Source organism: Poecilia reticulata, chromosome 17, assembly GCF_904066995.2.
Source record: "Poecilia reticulata chromosome 17, P_reticulata-male-v2, whole genome shotgun sequence".
NCBI lineage: Eukaryota > Metazoa > Chordata > Actinopteri > Cyprinodontiformes > Poeciliidae > Poecilia > Poecilia reticulata.
The window spans coordinates 488,515-503,950 of NC_088846.1; the positions used below are offsets into that span (position 1 = coordinate 488,515).

At 40.1% G+C, this 15,436-nt stretch overlaps 1 protein-coding gene across 2 annotated transcripts in view; it reads left to right on the plus strand.

Moving 5' to 3' along the window:
• Positions 1-465: 465 nt before the first annotated feature.
• Positions 466-15,436, plus strand: part of LOC103479245 (solute carrier family 53 member 1-like) — a 55,534-nt gene continuing 40,563 nt past the window's right edge. Inside the window, exons 1-2 of one of the 2 annotated variants that reach the window (XM_081598817.1) lie at positions 466-922; positions 1,898-2,115. Coding sequence is in view for 1 of the 2 variants with exons in the window: in XM_008433570.3 (XP_008431792.1) it covers positions 854-922 (69 nt within the window). In the remaining variant the exon portion in view is untranslated. The remainder of the gene's footprint in view (positions 923-1,897; positions 2,116-15,436) is intronic. The other variant, XM_008433570.3, reaches the window with a different exon arrangement.

Below are 15,436 nucleotides of genomic sequence, written 5' to 3' on the forward strand. Positions count from 1 at the left end.
ACATACAATATGCAGTGGAAAGTTTCCACATGCATTTTCCACCTCACAAAAGAAACAATCTACATCTATGTCATTTTCTCCCAAAAGTCGCTGGGCGACGTCACTTTCGTTGTGGTCGCGTAACCTCGGAATACTCAAATGAAAGCTAAATATATTTTAAAAACACGTTTAGGATTAGCAGGACAACTCTACTTTCAGGAGAGATAATCCGTAAACGTTGCCAGAATTTTAACTAATTAAATACGTAGAGCAAACAACACTATGTGTTTGCAACATAGGAACAAAAAAATGAAGAACACTATGCAAAGTTAAATTTACCTAAGCAAATTCAATTAAACCTGTGCAAGCATTTGTTCTGCCATACACTAAATTTGGCATCGAAACGGAAAGTAGATATCCACCGACAGGTTGTTGTTGTTAGCTAATTTTCCCACTGCATGTGAAGGCAGCATGGCAGAGGAGGCGGAGAGAGGCAGAGGATGAACGAGCGTCAGAGAGAAAGAAGGTAGAGAAGCGGGGTAGCAGGACTTAGCTAACACCAACACTGTCAGCTTGTTTATCGGAACCTTAGTGCCGTGTTAACGACGTTGATGCTGCACTTCCAGCAAAATTACAGTGTGACTCAGCAGACACTTCGTTTAGAGATGAAAAATGACAAAAATGTGTTGTGAGCGGGGATAGAGAGAAGACAAGGGCATCTCTGACCGATTCAGCAGCAGCAGCCGCTCGTGTTGAAGTCTGTGTGGAAAGCCGTCAGTTCAGTAGCACAACCAGCTGAGCTCTGCTGTCGAGCACAACCAGCTGATTTTTGTCAGTAAAAGCAGGAGAGGGGGAGAAACAGCAGGCTGTCGAAATGAAATTCACAGAGCATCTCTCAGCTCACATCACGCCGGAGTGGAGGAAACAGTACATCCAGTATGAGGTGAGTGAGCTTAAAAGGTTAGCCTAGTTAGATCAGTGGAGATCTGGATGCCTGTTCAGCTTTATGCCATTTATTTAATTTTAGAACGGGTGGTGGAACATGGCTACCATTAGGCTGCTCCCCCACAATGAAACAACAGGAAGAGAGGAAGTGCTTGAGTAGCTAATGAGACAACAGACCGCTGTTAGCTAGCAAACCAGACAGATGGGTTTGTTTCGTTGCTCCGCTGGTTCCTCCGCGCCTCCATGGAACCGGCTGAGGGTTGTTGTGTTTGTGTGCCATATCTGGCCGGTTGGAATGTGTTTATGGGACAACAAGATGTCCGGCTGACTCAGCGTGTATTAGTTGAGTTAATCTTTGCGCCCTTTGACCCCGGGTCAGTACTGAAACAGCTGAGGCAGCTGTCGATCATGCTGCTGTTTAAACATCAGGTCACAGAGGTGCTGATGACTCCATCTGCAACCTTTGACCCATTAGTGCCTCTTGGATGACAGCAAACCTCCTGCCTTTACTTTGCCCCAACTTGTCCACAAGCCTCACATGGCTAGAAACATGTTCTTAGAGTAAACCGAAGCCTGGCCATGATACTGTACCTTAATCAGTTGAACTGGTTTTTAACTAGGTAAACTTGTTGTTTACTAAATGGATCTGTTGCTTGTATTTAGTTTGCAGCTAAATAAATAAACAAAGTAAGTTGATGTCAAAATTTGAGTGGTCAAAAACATCATTAAATTGGAGCTGAAACGATTAATGTGATGAATCTTGAACTAAGACTCAAAAAAGGAAAAAGCCATTTGCTGAAAGGACAAGTGTTGAGCAGTAATTAGGCCAATGTTACAAAAACTATATACATTTTGCATAAAAAAATAGGCATATATATAAATTCCCTTCTCACCCTCTGCTCATGGTCTCTCTCTCTCTCTCTCTCTCTCTCTCTCTCTCTCTCTCTCTCTCTCTCTCATCCTCTGAGCTCAGGTCCTCTACCAGAGGCCTGGGATCTTGAGGTTCTCCTCCAGTATCTTGGCTGTGCCTAGAACTGCACATTTCTGGACTGAGATGTCTGATGTTGGTCCTGGGATCTGTTGTAGCCACTGCTCCAGTTTGGGGGTGACTGTCCCGAGGGCCCCGATGACCACAGGCACCACTGTGGTCTTCACCTTCCAGGCCTTTTCCAGTTCCTCCCTGAGGCCCTGGTATTTCTCCAGTTTCTCCTTTTTCCTGATGTTATAATCACTTGGTATTGCTACATCCACCACAACGGCTTTCCTCTGTTCAGGGGCGAATCTAGAAAAATATTTATGGGGTGGCAAGAGGGGGGCAGGAATTTTTTCAGGGGTAGCAGCATATGCCAGTACATATATGTATATCAGTGATGTGCGGTCAGGGGAAGCAGGTGAGTTTATTCGACATAAACTGTAGCCCACAAAACGCACATTTCATAAAAAAAAAACAAAAAAACATCTCATTGCTGTCTTACCTTTCCATGATGCCTCACCTGTCATTATGGAAAAATAATATAAAATAATTTATATTGCTATTTTCAGCCTGTGGTTTGTACTATAAAGTATCTATTTTTTACTTATCTTAATCAGTTCTGATTATTTTTTCTTAAAAATCGCTGGATTTTCCCATTCAAATGCTCAGAAGCGAAGCCGGTGAGGCAGCAGTGAGCTGAGCCTCACCTGGGATTGCGCAACCTCTCGCTAACTGCACTGGCTGCCATTATATGACAGCATGTTCGTCCAGTCTGTACGCCGGCAATAAAATGGCTAAAAAACATTTAATTTATGGACTGATTTTCCATAATTTAGCTTATGTATATAATGTACAGTGTTTTTTGTCACTAACTGTGTGTGTATCATGTTTTGTGTGCGGAGGAGCGATAAGAAACGGCAGAGAACAGACTCGAGGTGAGGCAGGAAGTTCTCCTGTCTCACCGCTGGGGGCGCTCATGATCCCAGATATTGTGACTTCACAACTGCAGAGTAAGACACAGTGAGCTAGCCATGGAGCTAGCCACACAGTAAATAAGTAAAAGTACAACGATATATTTGTTTTCTTCTTTCTTCCGACGTCAACATGAAAGATTACATTTCTACACTTAAACAGTTTTCTAAAGTGGATTTTCAATTGAAGCAGGAGATGATAACTAAAGGAAGACCAACACCGGAGCTGAAGGTTTTACTTCAAGACAGTTTGATGATTCTCAAACGGAGTAGAAAAGATGCCGAGGATAGACTTGGCTTTGGATGAACGGATATTTTTGTGCAGAATTAGGGGTGCATGGATTTCATGGATAAGTAAAGGTAAGACAGCAATGAGATGTTTTTGTTTATTTTTATTTTTATGAAATGTGCGTTTTGTGGGCTACAGTTTATGTCTAAATAATTCAGTAAAGTAGAAGCGGTAGCTAATCTACCACAGCAATTATTAATAAAACATTAAGCCTAAAACGTACTATAACAACAGACTGAATGTTCTGTTCTGTGTGCAAAATTCTTGAATGTTTTTTGGTGTTAAATCCTAAAACATGAAGTGGCATTGTTATCAGTTGCTATGGCAACGAGTCTGCGTGTAGCTTGGCGAATACACATCACTTTGCTGTGGATCATAGCACGAAATTAATACCTACATTTCTAAGTTTCACTGAGTTAACGCGGCTATGGATGACAAGTAAAAGATTAGTCTTTTTGCCCCCCAGCGTTGTGTACCTGCGCGAAAGTTTCATACGTCCAACAACATGTCTATATAAGTGAGTGTCTCACCAGCAAAGAACCTCACCGCACCTCACTGATATATATATATATATATATATATATATATATATATATATATATATATATATATACACACGCACAACGTCTCATTCTCACATTTAGCTCACACAGACCTAACATTGGACTTAATTTACTTGACTTACTTGTTGCAAAAATATTGTTTTTAACTTGCATTGTTTCAAAATGAGCTTCATGTAGCACTGAAGATTAAATATAATTTCTTAATATAGTATAGTTTATTTTTATGTCTTTCATACTCCTGCTAATTGATATGTATTACTGGATTGGACAGCGCCTATTAGTCACTATGTGATTCATTGAGTTGTGTCCAGAAAACCATTTTATCCCAATGCTGGACGAGCAGAAATCTGTCACAAAAATATTCGTAGCGCCTTCATTTATCAGATATATCTATTAAATACGACTTAAAATAAAGAGGAGAAAACTGATGTTTGATCAATTCTCCGTGATACAAATCTATAAGCAATTTTGTTTCTGTTAGTTCTGTCAAGATGCAAAAAGGGGCAAATTTCTCTTATATTGGTCAATCGTTTTATTTTAAATATGCTGTAGGAGCTTTACATGGACCCGTTGCCATGGCAACCGACAGACAGCTCAACGAGCAGATAGAGCAGAGATTACCGATCAGGGGAATCAACACCAAAAAACAAACATTTCCCACACAATAAGTAGCAAAAACACCAAACCAGAACATTCAGTCTGTTACGTTATGCTGTCAGGCTTAATGTCTATATTGTCATTATTAATAAGTTTTCGCCTGAGCACAGCGGTGGTTGATTAGCTCATTTAAACAGCTGCTCAACTTATGACTTGGTGTGCGGGTTGACCTGTTTTAGTGCTTAGTGCGCAGCACATGTTAAGGTTATCAAAGTCAATAGAAGGCTAGCAACAGTTAGGCTAGAATAACTGACCCACTGCTCACTTGTTCAATGTTTTCTTTAAGTTAAAACTTTTTCCTCACCTGTTAAATCTGAAGCCCTTGTTATCTCATTCTTAGGGTTGAATTAACTGCTAAATATTGCGTCCATTTTTCAGATTTTTTGCGTGACTGTGGTATTTCCTGACCACCCATAATGTTGACTCAATGGACAGCAACGCCGCATGTATGGCGCACGATAAGTCACATAATGTCCAGTCCAGTAATTTATATTCATCCATATTAATGCTGCTGCCTCGCGCTCTGTCCTTCTCTCGCACTTCCCGCTACTCAGCAGTAGGTGTTACAATGTAACACAGGTTACATTGTGTTGCATTCAATGTTGTCGGAAAAAAGAGATTTGTGCGCTTAATATCCGATTTCCCTTAACTATTTATTGAATTCATAGTCGCCAGCTGGGGTGGCAACTGCCACCTCATGCCAGCCCAGTAGATCTGCCCCTGCTTCTGTTGTTTATCCACCACCACAATGTCCGGTTGGTTCTCCATCACCATCTTGTCTGTCTGGATCTGGAAGTCCCACAGGATCTTAACTCGGTCATTCACCACCACCTTTGGGGGTGTTCCCCACTTTGATCTCAGGGCAATAGAGGCTCAGATCTACCAAGTGAGCGCACCTCACCATAAGCGGCACCCACAAAGTAAAAAAAACCACACAAACAAAAAAAACCACTGGAAACCTGCATATATAAGCTGCGCTGGGCTATAAGCCGCTGGTATCTCTGCCGCTCTCTGTTTTTCCACAAGGACGCAGCAGAGGGCTGAAGAGCAGCACTTTCTTCTTTGATTTCCAATTTTGACTTCCAATGATTCACTTCCTGCTAAAGAGCCCCCTGGTGGTTGAAGAAAAATCCACAGAAAAGCCACACCGGGCTACAAGCCACATGGTTCAAAGCTTAGGAAAAAAGTTGCTGCTTATAGTTCGAAAAATACCTTACTTTAAAGCTACGTCCGAGTTTTGAATAATTTCTAATTGTGATTTTCTGTTTTATTTCTTTGGGTGATGAACTGTCATTTTAGGACACAGTGTACTTAATGGTACAAAAATTCCACAAAAACACTAGTCGTTGTTCAGCTGTCATCAGCTCTTATCCAGAGATGATGGATTGTAATTATTTTTTTTGTGTTTTTTGGTGTTAGTCCCGTATCTGCAGGGTCATAAATTCGTTCATCAGCTGCTGGAATCTCTCTGTTTGTAAGAAAATGGATGGATGGATGTTTACTAAGTGCAATTATATTTGCAGTCAATAGACAGTTTAAGAACATGAAGCAATGGCAGCATAGACGATGGGATGAGAACCGTGACGTTAACTAACATTTCTTTGCTCTTTGTGCACACAGTTTTTTAGAGACTAGGACTGATCAGTGCCAAAGAAGAAGCTTCCCTTGTTAACTTGAGCAGATCTCCATCTCTGTGAACACCCACTGCTCAGGTTCAGAATGGACTAGACTGGCGTCCTGTGATAGAGAAACATGAAATAGAAACCAAACCTGCTTCTTACAACAAATACCATTTTCACACAGTTGCTGTTGGCAGATTTGTACGTTAAAGTATGCAGTGAGCTGAGCTTGCTGCAATTGATTCTAAATACGTACAATTCAACAATGCATCGTGTGACTGAACACTATGTAGTTAACATGGCTTTGAGAGGTAAATAGCAGTAATTACGTTCAAATAGGAATGTAGATAAAGATACAGTGGAGAAAAAACAATCAATTAAGAATAGTCATCCTACAGTTATAACCACGTCTACCTGGCTGAGTTAATGTTTCAAAATATGATTTGTTGCAGTTATTATGCGGATGTAAATATTGTAGCGTATTGGTCCTTTTTTGACAGTGGGTTGGTTTAAATTTAGAGCCGTTTTTGTGCTGATCTTTATGGAGTGATCTGCTGATGGCCTGAAGGACTGTGTAGAATTATTATATTTCTATCATGAAATCATAAGAAATACCAGAAACTATTGTAGGGAGAAAAGTAATTCCATATCTTAAAATATCTTTTTTAGACTGAGACCATATTAATTAAGAGAAGCGATGGGAAAATAGAATATAATATTACAGCTAGCTTTAATAAGACAGTTATGCCCAATATTCATAATGATTTAAATCACATTTAATTCAGTGAAGAAGTTTGGAAATGAGGCGGATAACTCCCAAAGCATTGTAAGGCATAATAAATGAGATATTATATTGAAATATTTTCTTATTTTTAAAAACATTTTTAACAAAAAATTGCACTTTGAAAGTTATTTACACCATTAATGATCAGTAGAATGCTTGAATATGTGTTATCCTTGCTGACCAACTTTTAGCATGTCTCCATTGGTATTTTGATCAATCATCATAACCTCAAGTGTTTGAGGTTATGAGGCCTCTTTACCATAACCCAAGTCTGGAGCTGTCTCCACACATTCTGTTATTGATTCTAGTGGAGACTCTGGCTGCTCCACTTCAGACTTCATTTAACTTTCAGTCAGAAAAGTCAGATGGGTCCAGTTAAAAGGTTACTCTGACTCTACAGCTGCCAGGTGTTTACATCAGTTTCAGATAACTGTATGTTAAAATGCTGCAGTTAAGACTGCATGTTTTTAGCTGTGGAACATTCCAGAGCTTTAGCTTTTCACTGAGAGGCTGCTGGGAAACGTAGATGTTGCTGTTAGCTCCCTATCATGTGGCAGGGAATCCATTGCTGCTGGGTTTGACCAGGGCTGTGAGAGCTCAACTGGATAGTGGTGGGTAGATGAGGCGTCATGAAGCGTTTCGACCCAAAGCAAAACTGTATTGATTCTGTGTCGATACTGTGTCACTGAATACTGACACCTGCTGGACATTAAAAATCCCTACAGGCAACGTAGTGATTTGATGACTTGGTCCATACAATAAGATTTAAGTCTTTGTATTTTATTGTATATTATATATGGTATTATGTCATATCTTCAGTTAAATTTAAAACATATCTGATATTCTTAGATAAAGTCAATACATAATGTGAACATGTACCATAAAGTGAAAATTTAAGTGAATGTTTGGAATGAGGATGTTTGTAGACTGTTGTATTTTTTTCCCACAAATTTTCATAAAAAAAAAAACGTTTTTCCAACATTTTGAAATTTAGTCTGTTATGCTTTTTGGACACAATTTCTCCTGCAGTAGAAAAAAATGAAGTAAACAATACATTTACCGGTATATGAAATAATTTATAAAAATCAACTGAGTAATTTGTAGAATGGCTGTATTTCTAAGTTTATCTGGGTGTATCTGGGACTTTATTCTCATGCCTGGCCTCATAATGCCTCAGCATTGAAAAGGTGGATTTATTTAAATAAGATAGTTTAGTTAAACAGATGCGACACTTAACCTGCAGAACATAATATGAAAGTAGACTAAGAGTCAATTTGAGCTGAATTTGGATTCAGATCAAGTAGAAACTGACAAGAACCAGATGAAACAACAAAATGAAAACAAATTTATTTTCCAATATAAGATCAAAATGGTCCCACTGCGGAAACATTTCCTTTGAAGCTGCTCCATAGTTGACGCTGTACCGTAAAAGATCAAGAATTCATTTGGCAAATGCATTCCGTTGACAGATTTGCTTCCTTAGAAACACAGTTTGGCGCGTTAATGTCATTTCAAAACAGTTCCTGTATCGGTCACGTGACTTGCTGAAACCAATACGCGCACCGACACGGATTTTGGTCTCTGGGCTTCACACATGTGCCGACGCATCGGTGTTGCCGGACCCATCACTACAACTGGGATTTCCAAACCAAGAGTTATGAAGCACACTGTTTGTTTTCTTCAGTTTAATTTCTTTCCTTATTGAATGAGTTCATAAGGTGCCCACTGTGCTGCTGGATATGCTGCCCCCTATCATGCCTCTTATCAGCACACCACTGATTTAACTTATCATATTTCAGTCCTTATATTAGTGTTTCTCAACCTTTTTCAGCCCAGCGCCCCCCCAGCCTTTATCCAGGTCCCTCACCGCCCCCACCAAAGAATTTGTAGGCTACTTTGCACTGACTATTATTTTATCATTAATATTACTATCACTATTGTAGATGTTTTGATTTTTATGCTTGTTTCTGTATTTATCATCAAAAATAATTTCCCAGAGAACAAAAAAGTCATGGGAATAGAAATTATTTTCACAGGCGTCTTAAGAAAAATTTAATGAACATTCAAGATAAAATCTGTAGGCCTAACAGCAGCCAGTCAGAGTGGAAAAAATATTCTTGTTCTTTGCCATTTTCTGATAACATCAGTCATCTCAGCCTTTCCTCAAATTTGACCAATCACCTTAGTGTTTCTTATGCTTCCTTCTTTTCTGACCAGTCATCGCAACTCATCAAAATTTTGCCCAGTCCCTTTAGCTTTTTTCTAATTTAACTTTCTGCTTCAAAATGTCTCTTGAAAGCTGAACCACGACACTGCAACATCCTCAAAGGACTGACCTATCGAACAGATTTGTTCGTATCATCCCTTACCAAAACAGGGCTTGTGTATTTCTGAGTGTTATACAATTTTAAGGCCGTTAATTTTCAGAATCACAGTTCAATATGTATGTGTATAAACACCCTATTGAATTACATTAAGCAGCATTGCAGTGCAGGTGTCATGTATCCACTTCAGGGTGGTCTGCCTGAACGCTGCAGTGACTGCAGCCTTTGGTCACAGTAGTTGCAGTGTTCTGCAAAGTAGAAACAGTGTTTTTCTCAGTGTGACTGCAGAACATTCTTTCAGTGACCCAATCCATTTCTAACAGTCTCTCACATCATTAGAGATATTAGCAATGAGTCACTTCAAACACCATGTTCTCCCTCTATGTAATTTCTTTCTTTCATGGTTTAATCATGTTATTGTAATTTTTCTCTATTTCCACTCTTGACATGTTATTTGCGTCTGTGCTTTTTGCACAGTCGCATTGGGCATGCAGCCAAAGGTCTTTTTCCATAGTTATTATGAGGAACTTCAGCAGCCTAGCACATTTTTAGAATACATTTTATCTTAGCTCGGCTCTGGAGAGCCAAAAAGGCATAAACGCTTCTCTTCTAGTGGAAAGGTCCTCTGGGAGAAATAAAAAAAAGTCTTTGTCTTAAGTCCATGTTAGATCAGAGTGCCTTAAAAGATCTATTAATATAAGTGATCTTATATGGTTTTAGAACATCAAGAAACAGAAAACTATTGACTCAGGCTAACTAAGTACAAACTAAACACAATTTTTAAGATAAAAAAAGAAACTTGTATCAATTTTCTCTCTTAGTTATGCATCCACTTTCTGTTAGACTGACATAAACTCCCAACAAGAAGCTTGTGGTAGTAACATGATGAAAATCTGAAGAGGTTATTCATATGAATACATGTTATTAATAGGCCTGTCGCGATAAACAATAAATCTATTAATTGCATGATAAATGAAAATTATCGACCTCATTTTAAGTTATTGGCTTTATCATTTCTTCCGGACTTTTTCCTCTTTCTATTGATGACACTGGATGAAAAACGGCTCGGCTCCAGTGCTCTCCACTGACCCTCACTTCCTCATTTCCTTAGCATAAAGAAGTGAACTATTGCATCAGGTAGTCAATGTGATCATCTTCTCTATCTAAATCTAATGATTATTGAAGGGCAATATAGTATACAGACTTCATAAACTGTACTCTTTTGGTTGAATGTAGTTTTTATTTCCACTTTTGTTTTATGTAGAAATAATTAAGCTGTGTTTATTTTTTATTCAAGTGCATTTTTTTGTTAACAGAGACAGAGAGTCCATTTTTTTTCTGTTTTTGGTTGTTTTGTTTATTTAGTTTACCAGTTCCAGTGTTTAGTGTTCTTTTGAAAATAAAGTGTATTCATTTTTGGCAGGATATCGCTTGCATTTTTATGTCATTGCCATTATATCAGTTTAAAATGGTCTTCAAACAATATTATCGTTTATTGCAATAATTTTTGAAACAATTAATCGCTCAGCAAAATTTATTATCGTGAAGATGCAGGCGTCCTGCTGTGGGCCAGGCGCTGTGGAGCGTTGAGGTCAACACCCGAGTGTAGGCCTGTTTGTAGCTGTGGAAATCAGAAGCATTCCCATCGTTTCTGCTTTTGTGAAGCTCCTCGCCTCTGAAGTTTCACCCAGTCTGTTTGTCCATTCCCTGCTGTGTTTGGAGACAAACCAGATGTAGGATGTTGTTGCACTCAGTTGTAATTCTAGCCTTCTGTGTGTTCACCCTGAGTTCTGTGAAGCTGTGGAGACGTGGGCCTGTGAGCTTTTCAAAGCTGTGCTCCTGGGGGCCGTTTCTCCTGTGTGTTCTTGTTGCAGCTATGCGTGGTTAGACACACTGCAGGACTGTTTGATTCGCAGGGTGAAGTCAGGGCTGTCATAAAGGAATGCATGCAGAAACATTGTTTTTTTGTTTCTATTTATCCTGGGATGTTAACTGTTAATTGAATTCATTGTAAATGTGCTGAACTTTAACTATGGGTGTTCTACCCTTTGTTTTTCTGTGTTTGAATTGCAGAAATCTACTCTGGTTTAGTCCAGAACATGACACCATTGGAGAGTGTGCTTATAAAAATGTGATGCAAACAGTTTTTTTAAAGCCGACGTGTATCTCACATGACTCTCAGACATTAACTTTAAAAATATGAATGCCTGATGGTCATCTGAACTGACTCACCAGACTGTCTGCTGAGACAGCGTTGCTGATTAGATGTTAGTGTTAGATTCCTTAATATTTAGTTGAAAATTTTTACCAAGGCTGGAATAAAACAGTCTCTTTTGTTTTCTGTTCATCATTCTGAAGCTCATAGCAATGCATGTGAAAGGAAATGAAAAGGAGTATTGACAGTACAGAGTTTTAGTTTGATGAACTCAAACTAAAATTTATATTTAATTGTAGCTTTTCTGTAACTAAGCCCATAGTTCATCAAAACAGAGACATTTTTATTTAAGTATCAGAAAATAAAATCCTACAAAAATTGCGTTAAATCGATTAGTGACTGTCTTCTAGCTTGACCATCCCTAAATGGTGAAGTCCTGTCAGAAACTCAAAAACCCCATCTGTTTTAAATTCATGAACACAACGTACCGACATCCTAAATACAACAATCTTCATCGTGGAATCTGCTACAGCAAGAGGAAAGCTTGTACGTAGTATCACAGCCGCAAAGGACAGCTTGGGTACAAACAATATTTGACTCTATATTATTGTCAGAAGTATTTGGTCTCCCATCCAGATCATTAAATTTAGTTGTTCCTGTCACTTAGATGTTCCCAGGTTTAGAAAATCCAGTACATAGGCGCTGTACCGGTCCGGCGTGGTGAAGAGAGAGCTGAGCCAAAAAGCGAAGCTCTTGATTTACCGGTCGATCTACGTTCCCACCCTCATCTATGATCATGAGCTTTGGGTCATGAATAAAGAATCAGATCACGGATACAAGCGGCCGAAATGGGTTTCCTCCTCTGCAGGGTGGCTGGGCTCTCCCTTAGAGAGAGAAGCTCTGTCATCCGGGAGGGACTCAGAGTAGAGCCGCTGCTCCTCCACGTCGAGAGGAGCCAGTTGAGGCTCGGGCATCTGGTCATGATGCGCATGTCCCACCGGGAGGAGGGCAAGACCCGGTCTGACTATATCATGTCAAGTATAAAGTTCAGTGGAGAAAAGACTAAGATGTGGGGTGGATTTATATCCTCTTCATTCCACTAAATAGAACTCCTAAAGCAGCAGTATGTAACTTTTTTTTATATATATAAAAAAAGTTTTTTATAAAAACTATATTTTGGTGGTGGCGATGGTAGATGTTTGCCCTGCAATCTGCGTGTTGCTGGTTTGTTTTCCGCTCCCTCTGCCTCTGTCGTTCAGCCGCCACTGGTGATGGTCAGAGGGTCCATGACAGAAAAGCTGGTAGCTGAGCGTCGCTCCTTCACCCTGACGTTCCTTCCCTTGGTGGGGGGTTTAGAGGGTGGGGGCGCCGATCTACTTTTTCGCATCCACCTGAATAATGTGTAGTTGCGCCACTGCCGGCTGATACTGATGATCTCTGGATAGCTACTCGTATAGGAGTCAAATTATCACACTGGCCACAATGGCGCTTTTGGAACATGACAAACCAAACGTATTATGAACGGATCCCGTTTGGTTACAGTTGAATTCAAGGAAGCCTCCTGCTGCTCCTCCGCCCGATGCGCAGCAGGAAGCTCTGCTGACTCAGTCGGTTCGGCTCTATGAACCGACATGCAGACAGCGGCAGAGATCACCTCTGTCAGACCCTACAGATGAAGCTTGGACTTAGTGTACAGATGCAGTCAAATCATATTTTTATAAGAGCGTAAAGCTGCCAGGTTAGAAGCTTCAGTATCAGGGACCGGTGACGCTGATCAGTTGAGGGATAAAAAAGCCTGACATCATGCCAAATTGTCGCACATTACTCCGGTAGTCTTTTTTTTTTAAGGATTTTTTCGGCACTAGTTTATTTGACAGCAATCTGACTGTAAGGGGACAGAGAAAGCAGATAGAAGCCTGGGTCCAGCGAATGGAGGACGCGAGTCGGACTCCTGACTACTGCGGGCTAAAGTCTCTATATGCGGGGCGCAGCGCTAACCACCTCGCCGCGCAATGCCCCTATTGCGGGAGCCTATGCTGTAATTTACAGTTTCTCTTTGTTAAATTATTTACATTTTTATACAATTTCAGCTTTCTGGCGAACTCACCTTGTCCATCTACTTTCATTTCCTTGGAAAAATCTGGTTTGTCACGTGATTGCGACTAGACGACTGGCCCAGAAAAAAGTCATTGCAGAGAAAAGAATCGACTAGTCGAATAATTGGTGCAACCCCTAGTTCTATGAAGGCGAGGATGTGATGACAGAAAAGCAGGGCGCATAACGCATTATATAAAGTGCAACGTGAAAAAGCAATGTCAATAGGCAGGGTTAATTCTGACGGCTGTTGTGAGTTAATGCTTTTCTTGGAGCAACCACAGAAAGTATTTCTGTATGAACACCTCTCTGTTCATTGGCAATCAATTCTTTCAGATATTTTATTTTTTTCATCTTTTATTTTTCTATTCGGCAGCCTAAGAGGTTCTGGAAAAATTATGGTTCTTCAGTAGCAGATTTTATCTACAAATTTAAAAAAGGAGGAAGAAAACATACAGTTTAAACATTCAAGTTTACAAACCTACGTAGTCTAATGACTACTAGTACTTAATACTAAAAAACAAAACTCTGACATTTTGCTATTGATGAGATCTTTAAAGTTTTATATATATATATATTATTTGTATGTACTGGTAGCTCTAGCTCTTTTATTCACCAAATGATATTCAACATGTCTTTTGCTTAGTCAGTAAAGTTTTGCTGTTGAGGTCATTGGATTTTCAGCAATGCTAGAGCACAGCAGCAACACGTCATGGGAAGTTGGTTGCTGATGGAAGCTGGTTTCAGGTATAGTGAGGAATAGAGAAGAAGACAGCAAAATAAGGGTGAACCAACAGTTCTGTTTTGACTTGCAGGCACAGTCCTTGTCAGCAAAACTCCAGAAATCGGTTCTCCGAAAAGGGAACAAAGGGTAAAAACACAGGCCTTTAAAATGTTGACGTCCCATTGGCTTAAAGTGGCTGAACTTGTGGCAGGACAAGTCACAAAAAATGAAGGCTATTTCAGCGTTTCCCCCAGTATATTATAAACGTGGTGGCCTGCCAGGCTTTACTTGCGTCTCCCCCACTCCAGGCTTGTTTTTGTTTTTAGAAAAAAAAAATTAAGCAGCCTACTTTTGCAGTGTTGCGCTGAGCGTTTCACCGGGGCAGTAGAATTATTTCTAAAAGATGGGGATGCTCTGATCATGTTTCTTGCTGCCGATTCCGATCATCTGTGAGGCCGATCTCTGCCGATCACTGGAATGGCTGTTCATTTTTTCACTTTAGGTAAATTATACTATGTTATCTGGCAAAATGGAATAATAATCTGACGATACATTAACCTAAGTTAGACATATTTTAATACATATCTAAAATCTTTTATTTTTTTTAAGTTACGTGCTGCAGCTTTAAGCAAACGTTCGGCGTAAGAGTTCACTGTCTGGTGGAGGTTGAGCGGCGCCATGCCTGTGAAATATAACTACCAGTAGCTCGTAGCAGCGGTCCAACAGCGAGAGGAGAACCAGCATCTTACACCGCCAGCTCGAAGACTTGAATTATTTTTCTGGTTATTTGTTTAGCTTTCTGGGCGTCATGCTAATCCGGGTGAGTTCTGCTTTACCTGCTGTCTGGCCACTCCGGATGTCCTTTTTTTCCTGCAGTGAGCCTCGATGCAGCCAAACTCCGAATAGTCCTTGTTTTTTAAATGCCATATCAGATTCGTTGTGTTGATGCATTGCGACGTGCTTCACCCCCGAAGTAATTCTCCGCCACAACATGCACACGTCCCCATTCACTCTCAGAGCGTTATAGTTCCACACGACAAGATTTGTTGCTGCGCGTTTGCGCAGTGTGAAGGAAAGGGGAGATGAGCTGTACACGCAGGCTGGGAAGTGAGATCAATGTGATCGGTTTTGGTGATCGCCGAAAAGAGACAGTGATCGGGGATCACCGGTCATACCGTATTTTCCGCACTATAAGGTGCACCTAAAACCTTCAATTTCCTCAAAAGCCAACAGTGCGCCTTCTTCTTCTTCTTGTCGGTTTTATGGCGGTTGGCAACAAACTGTTAGTAGCATTACCGCCACTTACTGGTATGGAGTGTGGTTCGTGATGGTTTAAATATTTATCCTTATCTATATATA